We start from the raw sequence: 19,879 nt of genomic DNA on the forward strand, positions 1-19,879 counted from the left end.
ATTAATTTTTAATAGCATCCAGGATAGGTAGCTCTTAAAGCTTTGCATTTTAATTAATTGATGTGAGTGGTGTTGGTCATTTTTCCTTTGTCTGTAATCAGCTGATAGCCAGTATGTTTAAAATAACATTTGTCTAGGGCAGTGTAGTATCATTGCTGCAAAGTGGGAGGAAGGCAGAGCCGCCAAGCTGCCATTAGAAATCCTAATGTCACTCAGGCTTGGCCGAAGCTCTTGGTCCTCCACTCTCAGAGGGATGGGAAAGTGACTGTCAGCTTTTGAAGAAAGAGTTAGGGTATCCAACAAGGAGATGTGAAAGATCTAATGCCATATTGCAGTAAACTGCACTTCCTAATGATGGGTTTCAAACGTAAGAAAGATGATGATAGTCATGCAGTCCAGTTCTGTTCCTTCTAAAGGCTTTGCAGAAGGATGTAGACTAAGATGGAGCTGTAAGGTGGTCATATTTATTAAGCATTTCTTTAGTTGGTGTTCACCCTTCAATTACATCTGAGTAATCTTGCCTTTCAGTCAGAGAAGATTCGCTGGGGTCAGTCTATTAAATCGTTTGAAGCTCAAGAGAAGACCCTCTGTGGAGATGTTCTCCTTACAGCAGCCTTTGTGTCTTATGTTGGATCCTTTACAAGACCATATCGCCGGGAACTGGTAGACTGCAAGTGGGTTCCCTTTCTCCAGCACAAGGTAAGCTCACTTCCTTACCTTGGCAGCATTTGGAAACATCATCTTGGCATTTCAGTAGAAAAAACAGTCTGCGTACCAGGCTCTTTGGTACCTCTCTCATGACTCTCTGACTGACCGGAAATTCTCATATGACAAAGACATTTCTTGTGTGTCGCAGTGTTTCTTGTTTAAATGATGGTTTCACCAGAGAGGTGAAAAATAATAAATGATTTTTTATACACTCTAGTGATACAGTTGCAAACTGCTTTTAACAAAACTGATAACTGAAATCAAATTGCGGTTATTGTTATGGTATAACATGAAGTTTTGTTTTCTTCCTGACATGATGGGTTATTTGTTAAAGACTTCTTTTTTCACACCTACTTTCGGATAAAAAGTGAGCATTTTGTATGCAAGTACAAAAATAACTCCTCCTAAATCTAAAAATCCAAACCCACGAGCGAAGTGAAATCACAGATTTGGAAGATGTAAAATCATCTAGTTCATGATGGTCCTTGTACAAAAGAGAAAACTGAGTCACGGAAGTCTAAGTGACTAAGGTCCTATAGAAGAGGAAGTCTGACCTCCTGATTTCCACGCCCCTGCTTGCTCTGTGACACTGTGTCAGCTCAGTTGACAAAGCCCTTAAGATACCGTTACATCTCTCGGTATAGTAACGTTCTGCGTTGGTAATAATGCCTCGATTTTCACAATAGTTATTTTCATGACATAAATACATGTCCATGCGCTTGTGCAGATGAAATGAAATGATGGAGGGAAAGTTCACTATTAAAGGCATTCCATAATTGATAATTTTAAAAGAACAATCCTTTTGTAATGCTTTAACATACCTTTGGTATCAAACATTTGTACTGTCGAGGATTTTTAAAAGGAGGTTCTCTCTCTTACTCCCCGAAAGTGCAAGGCTTCTCTTTAAGTATTTCTGCCCTAACGTAGGTTTTACGTAGGAAGATAAAGCATTCTGCTGATGCCGTCCAACTCTGACTGTGTCATGAGCTTCAGGGTATCAGCTGCCTGACTCTGCTCAGGCCCTTTTTCTCAGTTTCACCTTCGCCAGACTTCGATCCTCTGTATGGGTGTCTTTGCCTGGGTCACCCCGTGACTACTTTAGATTGACAGTTGTCCTCTTGCATGGTCCCCTCTGCATTCTCCATCATCCACAAAGCTTTCTCATTCTTTCCAAAATTATAGGGAAGTTCACCTTCTTCTTGATCTGTCCAAACTATTGAACTTCACCTTGTCTTCTCATTGCTTCAGTTCCTCTTCACTTTGGGGCATGTCATAGTTCTGACAGTGGGAACTTAAGCTACCAGTCATTTTACAGTGTTTAAGTTTAAAACGTGCCTTCTCAAATTTAATTTTAAAATGGGTCTTGAATCGCTGATAGAGCATTATTTAGTGTGTGTGTTTCTAGGAAGTTTCCTGTCAACCCATGTGTATTTTCCCACTTACTGAAAAGCCCAAACATTAAATAAAATATTGTTTTGAAGAAGTCGTACAAACAAAACAATAGAATTGATTGACTTATCCAAAACATCTCAACATGCTAAACTTATCCCCAAAGCAAAATAGCAGCTTTCTGATGCTGTATGCTGAACACATAGTCATTTTAACCGTGGGCCTGGCATGCCTGTGGCCCCGCAACTGTCCTCAGGGAGCCTCACACCTGTTTCCCGTCATCCCTGTGCTCTCTCCCGCCCTCTTGAGCGCACAGGCACTGTGCAAACTGAGAAGCAGGCCCTAAGACAGGAGCAGCTTACTCCTCCACTTCTGTCCAGGCATAGCTATGCTAAAGGAAGAAGAGGGTTCCAAGTTATATGAATGACGTTCCTTTGGAAGAGTCTTCTCTGCCTCTAAGACACCGGGTAGAATGTGCCCCATAAAACCTAACAAATGTCTGTCCTTATGGAAAGAGGGTTCCAGTTTCTGAGCTAGTTAACCTTGCCTACTTTTAGATCCAGTCACAGCAAAGTGGGAAGATGATCACATCTGTGTGAAACCTGTGCCGGGGCCAGGAGGAGCTAAAATTGCTTAATAGTGTTAATTTTTAAATTAATTTTCCCCTAGAAGTGTTTCTTTGTCCTGTCCTCTCAAGAAGCCACTGTTGTTATTTCTCCCCATTGTATTAGGGTGTTTTCTAGAGCTCCACTTGCCTATAAGTGCCCTAAGTGTCTCTGGCTTGTCAGTTTGGCTCAGGTGTCCTGGGGATTCAGATGGTTTGTAAGTTAACCGGTCAGCAAGTGACTATGGTTGTTGTGATTTTTAAAACCTGCAAACCAAGCATGTCATTTGTTAATGACCTGTTGACATAGGTAAGGTGACCTTGGAAGGAACCTTTTTATAAAGTTAGTCAGCCATCCTTACTACTTCCTAGAAATGAAGACTTCATATTCTAAATGATTGATTCTCCCCAATTTAGGAAATAAATTTAACTCAGTTCAAGTCAAAACTCCAGGGAGAAGTTATATTTTTACTTGACCGAGTGATTGTGAAGTTTGTTGGAAGAATATGTTTTTGAGAACACCAAGATAATTTTGGAATAGAACAGTAAGAAAGCACTTGTCCTTCAAGATAGTAAAATGTGTTCTAAAACTACAATAATTACAACAAGGTGGTTCTGCAGGGGAAAGAGAAAACTAGAATCGAGTTCAGAAGCCATCGAGGATGTCGAGAGAGATTTGATCTATTTAATATGTAATAGTGTATAAACTCCCACAAACGTATGCTCATACCATGTCTTCCCTCCTGATGCTGTAAGAGGAACAGCTGATGCTTGTATCTGAGGGTGATCCTCTGGGTTTATACTAGTTTCCATCCCCTTTCCCTTCCTCAAGGATAATTCCAGAGCAGTTCTCCCCTCTCACCAATTTTTCCCTCCCTACTAATTCATTACTAGATCATTGCCACCAGCATCCACATACGTAGTTATTTCTCCCATTAAACCAGATACACCCAAAAAATTTCTCTTGAACCTTCCCTGCCCTTCCAGCTACTCTTCCATTTCTCTGCTCATCTACAGCAAACACTTCAGAAGAGTCAACTGTAGTCCCTGTCCACGTCCTCCCTCCCTTTTCTGAGTCACTCTGGACAGGCTTTTGTCCCCACCACTCCACCAAGACTCCTCTGGGGTGATTTTGCTTCCGTGTTGCTAAGTCTAGCGGTTTGTTTTCCATTCTCATCATACTTGACTCTTGGCTGCATCTGATGCAATCGATCACTCCATCTTTCCATCAGTACCTTCTTTACTTGATTCTAAGACCTCCCCTTTCCCCATCTTCCTCCCGCCTCACTGACCAGTCCTTCTTGGACTTCGTTACATTTTTCCTCTTCTCCTCAACCTTAATGGTGAAATGCCCGGCCTTTAATCTTTGAGCTGCTTTTCATCAGGTTCGTGGCTTTAAATGTCACCTGCACATCAGTAATTTGCAGAAGTATATCAGTGGCCCAGACCTGGCATCTTCACTCCTGTGTCTGAAAGATGTCTCACATACAGCACCTCCAAACCGAAATCCTGACCTTCCCCCCAAAACTCCTTCTACCCAGGTATTCCCATCTTGTTGAATGGCAGCTCGATCCTTCTGTTGGGCCAAAAACCTTGGAGTCACCTTGATGTGACTCTTCCCTTTGGCACTCATATCCAGTCCATCTAGGAAATTCTGTAGGCTACACCTCCAAAATCTATTCAGAATCTGACCAGTTTTCACCACCTTCACTGCTCCCATCCTGGGCCAAGCTATCATCCCTCTCTTGAACAACTGCAGAAATCTCCTAACCGGTTTCCCTGTTGCTGCATTTGCTGCTTCTCTCCAAAATCGGATCTCAACGTGTCAGCCAGTGTGATGCTTTAAAAGTTCAAGTCAGGTAAAGTGAATTTTCTTTGAAAATCACTCTGATGACTCCCCACTGCACTCCAAGCAAAAGCTAGACATCCTACAAAGTCTTATAAAACCCTCTGTGATTTTGCCCCTTACTCTTTTTATCTCACTTCCTATTAGTCTTTCCTCACTGCTCTGCTGCAGCCACATGGGCCACCTTTCTTAAATATACCAGATACGTTCTGACCGCAGACCCTTTGCACAAGTTGTTATCTCTGTCTTAAAGTCTTCTCTCAGGACATAAAAGTACCTCATTCCCATCCATCAGGTCTTTGTTCAAATAACATCTTCGTAGGGCACCTGGGTGGCTCAGTTGGTTAAGCGACTGCCTTCGGCTCAGGTCATGATCCTGGAGTCCCGGGATCGAGTCCCGCATCGGGCTCCCTGCTCTGCAGGGGGTCTGCTCCTCCCTCTGACCCTCCCCCCTCTCATGTGCTCTCTCTCTCATTCTCTCTCTCTCAAATAAATAAATAAAATCTTTTAAAAAAAAATAAAATAAAATAACATCTTCGTATCTCTAGATAGGATTATAACTTCCATCCTTCCGCACGCTTCATCCCACTCCATTTTTTTCACCATAACGTTTATCACTTTCTAATATGTTATTTCATTTATTCATTTGCTGTGGTTAATAGCTTTCCTCTCCCTCAGCTACGGTGTAAGATCCATGGAGCAAGGATTTTGTATGTTTTGTTAACTACTCTGTCCTGGAATGGCACCTGGAACATTGTAGATGCTCAGTATATCTTTTCATTGAGGTGTAAATTACATACCATGCAATTCACCCACTTAAAGTATCCACTTCAGTAGTGTTTAGTGTATTCAGAGAGTCGTACAACCATCATCACAGTCCATTCTAGAACATTTTCATCACCCCATGTCCATTAACTCCAATCACCCCATCCTCTCCAGGCTTAGACAATCACCGTCTAATTTATGTCTCTAGAGATTTGCCTGTTGTGAACACTTCCTATGAATGAACTCACACAATGTGCGGCGTTTGATGCCTGACTTCTTTTACTTGGCATGTTTTCCAGGTTCATCCATGATGCGTAACCTGTATCAGGATTTCATTACTTGTTAAGCCTCAATTATGTTCTATTACATGAATGTGCCACATTTTATTTACACATTCATCAGTTGATGGGCATTTGGGTTGCTTCTCCTTTTTGGTTATTATGAAAAACACTGCTGTGAACATTAGAATTATTTGTATAGAGGTTTCTGCATGGACATGTTTGATTTCTCTTTGGTATATACACAGGAGTGAGGGGTTTTTTTAGGCTGCATGGTAACTCTATGTTTAATCCTTTGAAGAACTACCAGACTATCAATATGTTTTCTAAAATAAAGGAATATATGCTTACATATACATTGTACATCAGTGGGGGAAGTAATGGATTTTTCAACGAATGGTGATTGATCTGCAAACCAACCTTTTGGGCAAAACAACAGTTAGCCCTCTCCTTCACAGCTTCATAGCAAACAAAAAGAGTTCCAAGTGATTTAAGTATTAGAATGTTAAGTAAGCTTTAAAAAATGTAAATACTCTGGTGTATCATTATAGACTGGAAAATACAGATGAACATGACAGAATTAGTAAGGAGCCACATTATAGCCCCCATATTATAAACTGAGAAACAGAGTTTGAATTTTATCGTAAGCATCGGGAGTCATTGAAGGATTTTAGGTAGGTCTGTGGTCAGAATTACACATTCGAAAGCTGACACTGGGCACAGAAGGAACAGTGACTTGATGGGGAAGAGACCACTGTTACTGAGGCCACATGTTATGATGGCAGTTCGGAAGACGGTGAGCTGAACAAAGTGATGGCAGCGGACCCGGCCAGCCGGTGAGTGATACCAGAGGAGGCCAGGAGGAAGCACTGCTAAAACAAAGCTTTGGCTTGCACATGGGAGTGATGGGGAGATAGTAAGTAGGTGCAGGTGCCATTCCCGGAGATGAAAATTGGTTTGGGAGAAAAGATGAAGATAACAGGAAGATGACTGCACAGTGTCTCGGAAGCATTCAAGTGTCCGTGACCAGTAGGGAGCTGGATTAAGAGTGTTATTGGGTGGAGAGTCAGATATGGGAGTCACTGATGTGTAGGGAGTTGTTAGAACTGCCCTTGGATGAGATCACATCAGAGGAACTTTAGAGTAAAGGGAAATGACTCAGCGCTGGGAAGTAGAGAAAGATGAAGAAGGAGCGAAGATTGGAGACCACCTCTGGCAAACGTGGTGCCATGGGAGACCAGAGTATAAACAGGAGAATGGTCAGAGCCCCAGAGCCTCGGAGAGAAGAGCTAAGAACCCAGAGTGTCCTCACATAGGGAAATGTGAAGGTCTTCTGTGACCACGAAAGTGTGACAAGCCAGAAGCCAGATTGCGCGGAGTTACACAGTAAGTGGGAGGTGAGGAAGTAGAAGGAAAAGGCAGATTATTCTTGGAGGAATTTGCCTGGGACGGGAAGGAGGTAAGCAGAGTGCCTAGGTAGACACGGAGCTACGTGCAGTGTTGGTTTTTCAGTGTGAATGAAACAGGAGCATGTTTCTTTGCTTCAGGAGGAGAGGAAAAGGAAAAGGAATTGTGGAGGATAAAAGGGTGAAGAGGGATGAGCCACCAGAAATGGGGAGGGCATGGGCTCCAGAATAGAGGTGGTAGATTGACCGTCAGATAGGAGAAGCAAGGCTCTTTGAAGTCAGGTGGGAGGGAAGGAGACAAAGGTGGTCAGAGGTGTGCCCGGTAGGGGCTCAAACAATTCAAACTGTCAAATTCGGACACAAGATCTACATGTATACTGTCTCTTACTCCTTTTTACATCAGAAATTAAAGTTATTTCAAACCTCCGGTTGTTCCAAGTTGTTTGCATTAAGTAGAAGGTAAGAAGTTAAAGCCACAGGTCCCTTGCTAATAGGAGGATGCATATTCTAAAAGATACCAATTTTCTTGTGTCTTTAAGAAAACTGTGTGCCAATACCAAGGCTCTCTGCTCATATCAGTAGGTGATAGAGTTTATTTCTAAGATAACGTTGTGGTCAGAGACAGTGGGACTATTATGCTACTTTCCCTAGATTTATTGATATCAAATTGCATCGCAGCATCTATATTGTAAGAATTCTTCCAGCGTTTTCTTTGCTGAAGATCCCTGGCCAACCCCTCAGTCTTGACTCCAGCTGCTGCTACAGCCCCCTGGCCCATGCTAAGTAGGGCTCTTACTCTCTTATGGAGGCATGTTTCCATGTTAGCCCCCACCCAGCCACCAGACAGTGTTTATTACATGGGAGGTGCTCCGTAAATATTGGGTGATGGATGACCAAATGAATAAATTCCTTAATAAATTCCTTTCCATAATCTCGTGTATTTTTTGTAAAGTCCACTTTTGTAAAGAATGCTCCTTACTCTTTAAAATGGGTTTTGGGGGCACCTGGGTGTCTCAGTCAGTTCTGAACATCTGACTTCTGATTTCAGCTCGCGTCACGATCTCAGGGTTGTGAGATCAAGCCCCCCCGCATAGGGCTCAGCCCTGAGCGGGGGGTTTGCTTCTCTCCCTCTCCCTCTGCTCTCCGCCCCTCCCTCCCCGCCCCACCCCCACTCCCGCTCCCGCTCGGGCACACGAGGCTGCCATCTCAGGCCCTGGGCACAGCCAGCGAGCTGGTGGAGTGGCCGCCGGCTGAATACATTCCGTTAACCTCTCCACAGAAGAGAAGTCCTCTCTTCATAGTGTTGGCCTGTGCTACAGGATGAATTGCCTGAGCGATATTGCGTTTGAGCATTGCTCATGTGGGGTGATGAACCCCTGGAGCAAGTACCTTTCTGTTGTCCTGTGGTCCTTCCTGGTGTCTAAGTCCCCCGCACCCCCCATTGGGGGAGCAGCCATCGATGTCTGCATAGGGCCCTGTCTCTTTCATTTGAAGTCAGACTCAATAATAAACCAGATGTGGGCGCCTGGGTGGCTCAATTGTTAAGCGTCTGCCTTTGACTCAGGTCATGATCCCAGGTCCTGGGATCGAGCCCCGCATCGGGCTCCCTGCTAGCAGGGAGCCTGCTTCTCCCTCTCCTCCTCACTTGCGCTCTCTCTCACTATGTCTGTCTGTCTCTCTCAAATAAATAAAATCTAAAAAAAAAAATTAATAATAATAACCAGATGTTGAATACTGCATTTGACAGAATTCGGAGAGGTACATAACCCCAAATTGTCAAATTGTGTCTCACAATGAGAGTTTCATTTTGGCTTCTGAGAGTGCGGAGAGCATTGGCATGTGTCGTCTTGGCTTTGGTCTCTCGTTTTCTTGTCTGTCACGCGGAGTCTTTTGCTCTGCTACACTGACAGTTGACTGCATTCAACTCTGATTTTCAAGGTTTGCATCCCAATAACCGAAGGCCTGGACTTGATTGCCACGCTGACGGATGACGCCACCATTGCCACCTGGAATAACGAGGGGCTGCCCAGTGACAGAATGTCCGCCGAAAATGCCACTATCCTGACACACTGTGAGCGCTGGCCCCTGATGATAGATCCTCAGCAGCAGGGAATTAAGTGGATCAGGAATAAGTACGGAACAGACCTGAAAGTCACCCATTTGGGCCAGAGAGGGTATGTGAAATCGGAAGGATTGACTTTCTCTTGAGCTGCTGTGAACTGGGTCTGATTTGTACAAGGTCCTGGCGATTGCTAAACGGTCCCCTCTCTGCTAAACGTGACACTCTGGCTCTCCTTGTCTGTCTGCTTGCTCAGGTTTCACATAAAATATTTGTTGAAAGGGCATTTCTGTTAGGTGGCATCCACTTACCTGAAGATGAAATGAGGTTGAAGATGAGAACAAACACTGCCCCCGAGTGGAAAAATAGGTGGGTTTCCTAAGGCCAAAAATGGAATAGGAGGGACTGTAATCCTTTAGGGCATTTGGCATATGGCAACCCAAGGACGGTCAGCAGATTAGAATCCTATTCCTGAATATATACCTGGCCTATTGTAAGATTTTAGCATGGCTGCAAGCCCCAACACTGAATGCCTGAAGATAATTCCTTAGTTGAGTTTTATATATCGCCTTTGAGAACTCTGTCTCTCCTGAGACTTTGTGTCATTGGGTCCTCATGATAATACTGTCTGATAAATAAAGTTGTCTTGGACATAGCTGGTCTTCAGTTAATATTGAATAATTTTAGACTTACTGGTATTTGATTTGATCCTTTCATTATCTTTTCACATATAAAATGAAATAAAGAATTTCTGCCACTGCACAGATAAATGTACTCCTTGCTTATCTGAATACTTGGGGAAAATTATTTTTGAGGGGGAGAGCCTATTTTTGGAGAGGGAGAATGAAATATAGTGATAATATGCCACTTGTCATGACTGAACTTAAAGGTTTAAAAAAATGAATGTTTGACAAAACCACAAGACATTTAATATATTTTGAATTTTTTTTTAATCAAAAAAAGGACCTGTTAAATGAATTTAAATTTATGATGTTTGGGTAAGTTACATTTGTCTCAACCATGGTTATTGTCAAAAGAACTAATTTACACATGGACTTATTCATACTCTTGAATTTCACTTGGAAAATATCTCTGTGTAATTCATCTCAAAATCTAATCATGAATTTCTATGTAATCTAGTTGAATACTTTATGAAACAGTTTTCTCTAAGTCTGTCTCATCAAAAAAAATACATTAAATATAATTTAATATAAATAATTTTGAACATTTTCACTGTGCTTATTTATCTCAATTCTGATTGAATTTTAAGGTTTTTGAATGCCATTGAAACTGCTTTGGCCTTTGGAGATGTCATCTTAGTTGAAAATCTGGAGGAAACAATAGATCCAGTCCTTGATCCACTGCTTGGCAGAAACACAATTAAAAAAGGAAAGTAAGTATTCTTGAATTTTCACCTATATTTTGTGCTGCATATGAATGTGATCAGTAGCTCCTGTTAGCCTCAGAATCAGCTCAGTCCACTGGAATCTTCTTGATGAGGTTCCTGAGTTTCCATTCCGTGGCACCTCCATTCCAAGAGAGAAGCAACCTCAACATGATCCAGACTTACAGACTATTTCTTTGGTAGATTTAGACTCATGTTATCCAGTCCCTGATTTATAAACCAAAAAATGCATTGTCACAAATGTGCGAGTAGTTGCTCCTTTATCAGTTCATACCAAAGAAGTGTAAGACTTCGCAAAACACCTTTAGTGTGTTTACCTATACTGTGTATCTTTTGTATCCTTATTTACTGCATATTTTTCTTTAGAACACTTCTAAGTCCACTAATGTTTTTGGTTTAACTCAACTTCATCCAGAGTAATGGCATCCACAAAATGAGGGGTTTACTGTGCTAGTTCTCTTTTTTCTAATACACTTACAATATGTAGATAATATATTTTTTAAAAATTCTTTAGTGGACCCCTAAAATCATTCCTATACCAGCAGCGGTGCCACCAACAAGAAAGAACGGGCCCCGTGAGCTCTGTGTGATGTTCCAGATAGCTGCCATTCCCCTGGGCACCAGACTCTCTAGGACATTCTCCCAGAGGCAGGGAAGCCATTTCCAGGGAGTCCTCCTAGCACGTTCTATAAATGTGTGAAAGGTCGCATGCAGCAAGTGTGTCTCTGACCAAGCCTCTGCGGGCTCACAGGGTTGTGGCATGCCATTCGCTCTCTGTGCCTCTTCACTCGCGAAACCAACACTTGCTAGACTTAATTCACTGGGTTTCCTTCTCTTCTTGTGCGGTTTTTTTCCTTCAAAGAGATAGGATTTCAAAATTTCTCCAGCACCCTTCTTTGACACCCAGTCTCTGCCTCAGAGCTAACGGTCTCTTTTCTCACCACCAGTTCATTCCTGTCAATTTTAAATGGAAATAGGTCTACATAAGGATACCTAACTTCTGGTTTTTAAAGAGTCCCTAACAGCTTAGTATAATATTATACAAGGAAATCCATTTACAGTGACTGACAACTTATAATTGTTTAATAAGCCAAAATTTACCCAGCCATGCATTTAGAAAAATTTAATAAGCTCCTTGACAAACTGCAACTCTGACATAAATATAATTGTAGCTGCGTCTGATGCGTTAAAAATATAGTGTAAAATCGTGAATGTCACTGAAGTGAAATCTTTGTTATTAAGGTTTTGACTCTATTAGAAAGACCTAAAATTTTTTGTCAGTGAAATACACATTCTCTAGCTTTAACTTGGACCTTTACTAACACAATTTAGGTGTAAGAAATTTGGTGATTCTCTCTCTCTCTCACTCTCTCGCTCTCGCTCTTTCTCTCTCTATATATATTTATATCATTTAAAAATATTGTAAACATAATAAACAATAATACTTTATTTTTATTTATATTTTGTATATATGTAAATATATAACTATATAATAAATATAAATAAAATATATAATAAAATAAATATAAATAAATATAATTATAAATAATGTGATTATAAATGATTTTATGTATATTTATATTTTATATATTATATTTAAATATATAAGTAATACATAATATAAATATAAATATAAAATAAATACATAAGTTTATTATATATGTTTAAATATATAATATAAATAATATATAATGAATATAAATAAAATAATTATAATTATACATGTGCATATATATATATATATATATATATATATATATATATATAAATTTAAAATTTCCAGGGACTAATAAATTTGAGTCATGATTTTTCTTCAGGATGGCTATAGTTACATATTATTGTGAATCCCAGAAGTCTTACATTTCAGAAACAAATTATTTTACATAGAGCATCAAGGCTTTATCACAAACAGTCTAAAACAACTTATTCCAAATTATATTATTTCCTGAATAGGTACTCTCTGTTAGACTTTACAGAACTGATCTTATCATTCCAGCATTTTTTTTAAAGACCAAGAGAATTTAAAATGATATGTAAGAACATAACAAGTGGTGTTTATCACATGCAGTTATTACGTTAACAATCCTCGTTCCTAAACTCATACATGTGGGAACAATGACTTACATGAGTGCAAAATCATATCTGTATCTCCAGTTTTTCCCACTTCCCTCTGCCTTGCAGATATTTTTAGTTTCTTTTTCCAGAGAATCTGAGTGCTGGTGGACTCCTTACATACTGTATCAGTCACTAATAAAACTTCTCTGAGCTCTGTGTTTACCAGGCGCTGTACTGGGGGCTGCAGATCCAAAGTATGATAAGGTAGAGAGCCTGCCTTTAAGGAAGCTCCATTTCCTTAGGGGAAAGGCAGACCTGTAAACAGAAGAAATACTGTGCTGTTGGTGTGACGATAGAAGTATACGTGGCAGGGATTCATCATTGCCAGAGTGGAGGCTTGGAAAGGCGTTGTGGAAAAAATTACATATGGTTACATTGACATTTACTATGAGTCTGGAAAGATGAGTGGGCATTTGTCAGATAGACAAGTGGGAGAAGAGAATTTTGGAATGAGAAAACTAATAACAAATAGCAAAACACAAAACAGCCCAACAGCTTTGGGATCCACATCAATGGAGTCTTGTGTTGGAAGGAATAAAGGACAGTAAGGCTTGGGTGAGGTGAGACCTGAGAGATGGGCAGGAACCCCAGAGTGTGGACATCCTGGGGACCCACAGATGACTTCTAAGTTGGCTCTTTCCTATAGGTTGATAATTCTCTTTCTTTTCACTACTAAACACAGTAAACACACTAAAGGGGCCCATTCCTATCAGTAACATTAGCTGACAATAGCAGCAGTGGTTCTTAACCAAAAGACCTTGCCTTCCTGGAGTAACACATCTGGAGTCTCCGTATTTTCACTTGAGAATCATGAGCATGTCAGTGGGGAAGCTAGTGAAGACACTTAAGCCTCCTAGGAGTAATGTAATCAGATTTGTTTCTGAAAGGACATGCTGTTGGCATTGTAAAGTATTGAATGAAGGGACATGGACCATGGTCCATGGGGCCAGGATCTAATTAGCAAACAGTTGGAGTCATCCAGTTGAGACATGATATGACCCTAAACTAAGGCAGTGATATGAGAAAAACAGGAGAGAGGACAAATGAAAGAATTCTCAAGGAGTTAACTTTTTTTTTTTTTAAGAATTTATTTATTTATTTGCCAGAGAGAGAGTGAGAGCGAGAGAGAGCACAAGCAGGGAGAGCAGCAGGCAGAGGGAGAAGGAGATTCCCTGCCAAGAAAGGAGCCCAGTGTGGGACTCGATCCCAGGACTCGGGGATCATGACCTGAGCCGAAGGCAGACACCCAACCGACTGAGCCACCCAGGCTCAAGGAGTTAATTTCATCAGTTCAAGGTCGTTAATGGAATTTTGTAGGTAGGGAGAAAAAGGAAGTTTCAAGAGTGATTTCCACTCTTCTGCCTGGTTAAATGATGGTGTGATCTATGGAGAGTTGTGGTACAGCAACTGGAGTACGTGTAGGGAAAGAGGTAATGATTTTACTTATTAGACTTTCCAAGATGTAGGTGCTACTTTAAGATTCTCAGGAAGTCTAAGAAGCCAATGGACATGTGAGTATGGAGCTTCACAAGGAGATCTTGGCTGACTGTGTAGATCAGGGAATATCTACATGGAGAGGTAGTTAAACCAGCATGGTAGGTGTGATTTTTTTTTTTTTTAAAGATTTATTTATTTTTGAGAGAGCACACACACCTGTGAGTGAACAGGGGGAGGGGGAGAGGGAGAGAATCTTCAAGCAGACTCTCCACTGAGTGGAGAGCCTGATGTGGGCTCGATCCCAAGACCATGAGATCATGACCTGAGCTGAAACCAAGAGTTGGACACTTAACCAACTGAGCCACCCAGGCACCCCCGTAGATGTGATTATTTAGGGACATGTTCTACAGTGTGATCAGAGGTCACAATCACTTCACAGATGAGAAAAATGGGGACTAAACGAGCAACTAAATGTCCTCTTGAAAGCCCTTTGACCGTATGAAGTTTCATACATATGTGGAATCATAATTTCTTAACAAGTTTTTCCAAATAAATAGGCACTACCCTCTTTCAGTAGAATTCCTATGAATGCTACTTGGCCATCGTAACTCTCCCTACTCTTTTTTTCCCTAAACCTTGTTTATTTTCTCATCAATGTTTTAGAATCCGTGTTTCATTTTTTTTTTTAATCTATATCTTACGATGAGTTCCGACCTTTCATTTCTTATTACTGGATGGAGTAATGTCTTTACATTCTCTCTTTGCTCACTCCTTTCCAACCCAGAGAGTGGTTAAAATAATCTTTCCCTAATACTGCTTCTATTGCTGGCCTGTTGAAGAACCCATTAAGAATTCTCTGTTGCCTATTACATTAAATTGAAGCTCTGCTCTGAGGCCTACGAAATGCTTTACCTGTTTGGTGCTTCTTATTCCCTTCATTCACACAGATTACTTGCCCCCTCCTATGATGTGCTATTTTACCTACCTTGTCTTTCTACAAATCCAATATTCACTTAATTCAGAATTCAACTGCCATGTAACTAATTAAATGGGAATTTTAAGTTTCCACTTTCTTTGCCTCCCACCCACAGTCCATTCTGTACTGGGCCACTGTGACATTCTGCCTTTATCTGTCCCTCTTATGATATGTTAATTTTTTTTTCAGTCCTGTATCTGCATTAGATGGCAAGTTCTCTTAGATGGATAAGAAACATCTGTCTTTAAAAAGATGGTTAACCAAAATAAAATAGTAAAAATAATCAAAACATAGACTTTTATTTCTGGCATTATGGCAGATTAGATGTGTGAATGCTGAAAAACAACTAAATATGTTAAAATATTCATACCTTCTGGCACTTGGTTGACAAAGTGCAACCAAAAAGCAGGAATTGGATAGACAAGGAACACCAAAGATGGTTTTCTTCTCGAGGGCACCTGCTAAAACCTGATGACCATGGGTTTCTGTTTTGATGGATGCCTAGAGCCTGGACCAAGCCAGTTGAGGGTGTGAAGTCTGCCTAGAGATTGCTGTATAAAGCTAGAGACTCAAGGGGCCATACCTTCATTTTAAGGGTAAATTTGTCGAAAATTAAACAAAACCCAGCCCTGCAGAAGAGTGCTTTCCTTTTCTGTACCTTGGCACTGAGAAGAGGTAGGAAAATGTGCCCTGAGAGTTCAGAAACTGTCTCTCTTATAAATGTTTAAGACGAATTTTTACTTAGATGACCTAAAAACCTCAAACCAATAACTTATTTTAAGTGGTGCTGGATTGGTCACACCCTGAAGTACTTGGCAGACGCAAACAAAAATCCTGTCTGTAATTATGTACCCAGACTTCAGAGGATGTACAAGATACAATTCCAGGGTATATGAGTTCACGGGCCAAAATCACAGAACATAGGAAATAAGGCATCATGAACGAGAGCCAATAGTTACATCAGATAACAGAATCCTTATCTCATTGCTGCTTTGTTTCATATTTCCTTGATTGTTAATGAGGATATGTTTATTAGCCTTCCAAGGATTGTTTATTATTAACTTCTACTAATGTTTTCCATGAGATGTTCATCAATTTCTTTCATTCCTCATTTTTTTTGCTTCCACTCATTGCTCTCTTTCCAACATGATTTTGAATTTATTCTTTCTTTCAACATATATTTTTCCATCTTTTCCATAGGACTTGGCATAGGGGGCGAAAGTAAATACCATGATCAATCCATGGTCTTGAACTAGCTGTATGAGCATTTTCAAGAGAGACTTCAAGGCTCTGAGTTGGGGCTTACATGCTAGCATGTGGTTGTTAGAAATTAGCATTGGGGTAGAAGAAGGAAGATGAAATTTGGTTCAGATCTTGGTCCGCTACCCTCTAGTTTGGTGATTTGGGGTAAGTTGTTCAGGCCATTTTTCTGCCTTTACATTTTCTTACCTGGTGATAAGGAAAAGAATACAACATAGCACAGATAGGGAGTCAAAGTATATTATTTCCTTTGAATCTTGAACCAGTGATAAGTACAGTATGTGGGTGATTGGGAGCTTGAATCAGAGGCTAAGCCAGAGATCCTGAAGTAAGACATTGTTTTTTTGGATGTGGGATGTGTGAACAAGGAATCAGTCATAGCTTTTGGTGTTTTAAGTTGACTCCTAAGAACAGGAGAGAATTTTAGTCACTTAAATTGTATTAGTTAGTGCTGGTACATATAAAATACATAATATATAAAAGTTAGAAAGCATAATAATAAATTAGATATATATCTTCCATTCAAACTATGAATCGAAAGATTGCCAATATTCTTTAAGCCACATTTGCGCTCCTCTCATTCCCCACTGGGCCTCCTCTCCCAAAGCTAGTATCCTAAATTTGTTCTCATTTCAAAACTTATTTAAAATACTTTCATTTATTTTTGTTTGAGTTGGGGCTTTACAAAAGTGTAATCATTGTGTATATAAAGGGACTCGAATTTTGTACTGTTACATATCTAAGACTTACCCGAATTCTTGTTTTTAGCTCTAATTGTTTCATCATCATCATCATATTCAGTGGTGTAACTGCTCCTCAGTTTACTTAATACTGTTATTGAAGGACATTTAGGTTATTACAAGCCATGCTGCTGTGCATATTAATACACTGAACATCTGTATGTGCATCTGCAGGTGCACACAGCAGGAGGTCCTCAGAGTTTATATTCTGGGGTAGAAGAGTTAGGTTGTAGAGTGTGTGCACAAATAGCTTTAAAACATAATGCCAAATTGTTTTCCAAAGTGTTAGTACAAACTCAGATGCTCACCACTAGTGTGTAAGATCTATGGAGGCTTTCAGAGAGCCAAGGTAGGACTCGTGCCCTTCTGGTGTTTTCTTGAATACAAACAAGTTATGTATTCAATCCTATTAGCTGCCTCTTCCTAGGAGGAACTACTCTACACCCTATTTTTTTTTTTTTTGCCACCTCTTATTTTTGAATGGAAAAAGTTGAGGACACTCTACATTTTGATACTAGTTTTGTTTACAAGAGCTTTAAAAGTACTTTGGAATAATGTTTGATATTTTAGTGAGAGTATTATTTCCACCTGACAAAATGTCTGTTTAAACAAAGCAAATACTTCCTTGTGACTTCATGTAACTCTAAAAAAAAGAAAAAGTTGAAAAATATACACATACACAAACCAGAAGGGGATATGCAAAATTAAAATAAATTGGTTGATGTAAGAATTATTTTTCTTCTGATGAAGTAAATAAAAAGAAAACAAAGGAAAAGAAAACTGATGGAAGAAGGTCAATTGGGCTTTAAAAATAGAGATACCCATTTGCAATATCAGAACAGGAACAGAAAAATTTTGACTTTACCTTGATCACGTCCCAGACTGACCTACATGGTTGTAAATTGTCTAATGGACATCCTATTCTCATGTCCAACAATGAACATTTTACTTTTTTCCTATTCCCCTCTGTCTTTACACTTCTGTGTTGTTCTGTCCATGCCATTACCTTTGTGACTGCAAATGGTTCCCTTCCTATCGTAAAGGCACAGTAGCGTTGAAAACAAGGAAAAGAGGGGGACACAACCCACAAGGGTTGCAATGCCAGTGCATTCACCCAGCGTGTCCTCACCGCATCCTATTCCTCCCACGCAGGTGCGATAACATTTGCACCCTCTTGACAGTCACAGCCCTCACAAAGTTTTCCAGCGTCAGTAGCGTTTTTGTTTGTTTTAGTTCTGTTTGTTTTAGAGGCCTTTTTTTTTTTTTTTAACCAATATTAGTTTATTCTTCCTGATAATGAATGTCTGGGAAGACGCTTGTGATAGATATAGCATAGTCCAAAAGTTGAAGTTCATTAATAATTGGAATGTTGTGGAGTATGAAGTAATGAATACTAATTACTCCTTTCGTGTCTGACAGGTCCCTGTGGACCAATACATCAGCCCAGACTTTAATTTGGTTCTAGTAATGGTTTCATCAATAGCACATTAAATCTGTATTTGAGAAGATACACAGTTGAACCTGACCCACATAGTAGATCCCACTGTCATAAAATGGCCACAGGCTGACAACAGCTGGGTAATTACAAATAATTAAATCCACCAAACTCCAGACAATCCTAATTTTAACTAAAATACATCTTATCGTATCAATCGACAGAAAACATATCTGGGAAGATTTATCAACATGTACTTTTTCCAAAGCAAATTTACTGGCTTACATATTAGAGAAGTCGCTGATCTGTGAAGCATCTTCATAAAATTATATCTCTTTAATCTTTCAAATCCCCCCGAATATTATTGAAGTAATTTTTTTAACTTTAATCTTAGAGTAACCTTACTGTAAGATGTATTTCAGATTGTTTCTAAGCATATAAATATTTTCTAAAAGACGTTTTATACTTTTCCTATATTTTTCATGTAATTGTCCTTTTAATTATAGTCCTTAAGTAGCATGTCATATAAAGAAACTTAAAACTGAAATATTAACTGTATGATTATAAATTTATTTTACAGAAATAATACAATGAAAGATATTTTACAGATATTTACCATGACTGTGTTTCCTAAAAGTGCTACTAAGATTAATCGGGGGAATTGCTTACAGTTAGCCCGTTTTCAGTTTATTCGGTATGATTATGTTGTTACCCTTAGAGTTGATGCTACATGATTGTATTACAGTTGATGTTAGATCTGTTTAAATAGATGAGGTCTTGGGTCAGACTTAAGATAGAGAATCATGATAAATTAAATCCCACACTGTAATAAAATGTGTTCTTTGAGCTGGGAGTTTCTGGTTTTTAAATAAACTCAGGAGGTATGTAGTTCTCTCATTATCACCCTTGCCGATAGGAATTGCTTTATTTTCAAGTTAATTCATGTCCTCATGTAGTAAAATTCAGCATTCTAGTCTCTCCTAATTTCTAAATTCAACATAAAGTTTAATTACAGAAAAGACATTTCTATTCCTAAATTCAGTCAAGTTTTTTGGGGTTTTTTTTGTTTTTTAAGAATAACATCGCGGGTCTGTAGATAGTGCGCACACAACTCATATTTATCTTGGGTAGTAGTTGTCTTCATGTGACTCCAAACAGACCACAGATAAAGAATCTTCACATTACTTTCTTTAGAAAAGCAAATTTCCTTTAAAAAAAAAATGCAAAGAGAACCAGAATTTCTTTTTCATGCTACATTATAATATTTTAATATGGATATATTGAAATATGAAATAGATACTGAGATACATGTATGTATGTCATCATATTGAACATAATATATGTAAAATGTGTACATATTCTGTTTCTCAGAAGGGAAATAATCTGCTAGGATTTTCTTGTTTAGCTTCCTTTTTTCTTTCTGTGTAAGGGTACCTGGAGTCCCTGCAACACCAGT

The 19,879-nt window shown here is 39.5% G+C and overlaps 1 protein-coding gene across 1 annotated transcript in view; it reads left to right on the forward strand.

Moving 5' to 3' along the window:
* DNAH11 (dynein axonemal heavy chain 11) overlaps nt 1-19,879 on the forward strand; it is a 321,947-nt gene that overhangs the window by 241,623 nt on the left and 60,445 nt on the right. The window contains exons 64-66 of the mRNA XM_078059358.1: nt 533-699; nt 8,935-9,170; nt 10,326-10,448. Of these exons, the coding sequence (XP_077915484.1) occupies nt 533-699; nt 8,935-9,170; nt 10,326-10,448 (526 nt within the window). The remainder of the gene's footprint in view (nt 1-532; nt 700-8,934; nt 9,171-10,325; nt 10,449-19,879) is intronic.

Source organism: Halichoerus grypus, chromosome 12, assembly GCF_964656455.1.
Source record: "Halichoerus grypus chromosome 12, mHalGry1.hap1.1, whole genome shotgun sequence".
Lineage (NCBI taxonomy): Eukaryota > Metazoa > Chordata > Mammalia > Carnivora > Phocidae > Halichoerus > Halichoerus grypus.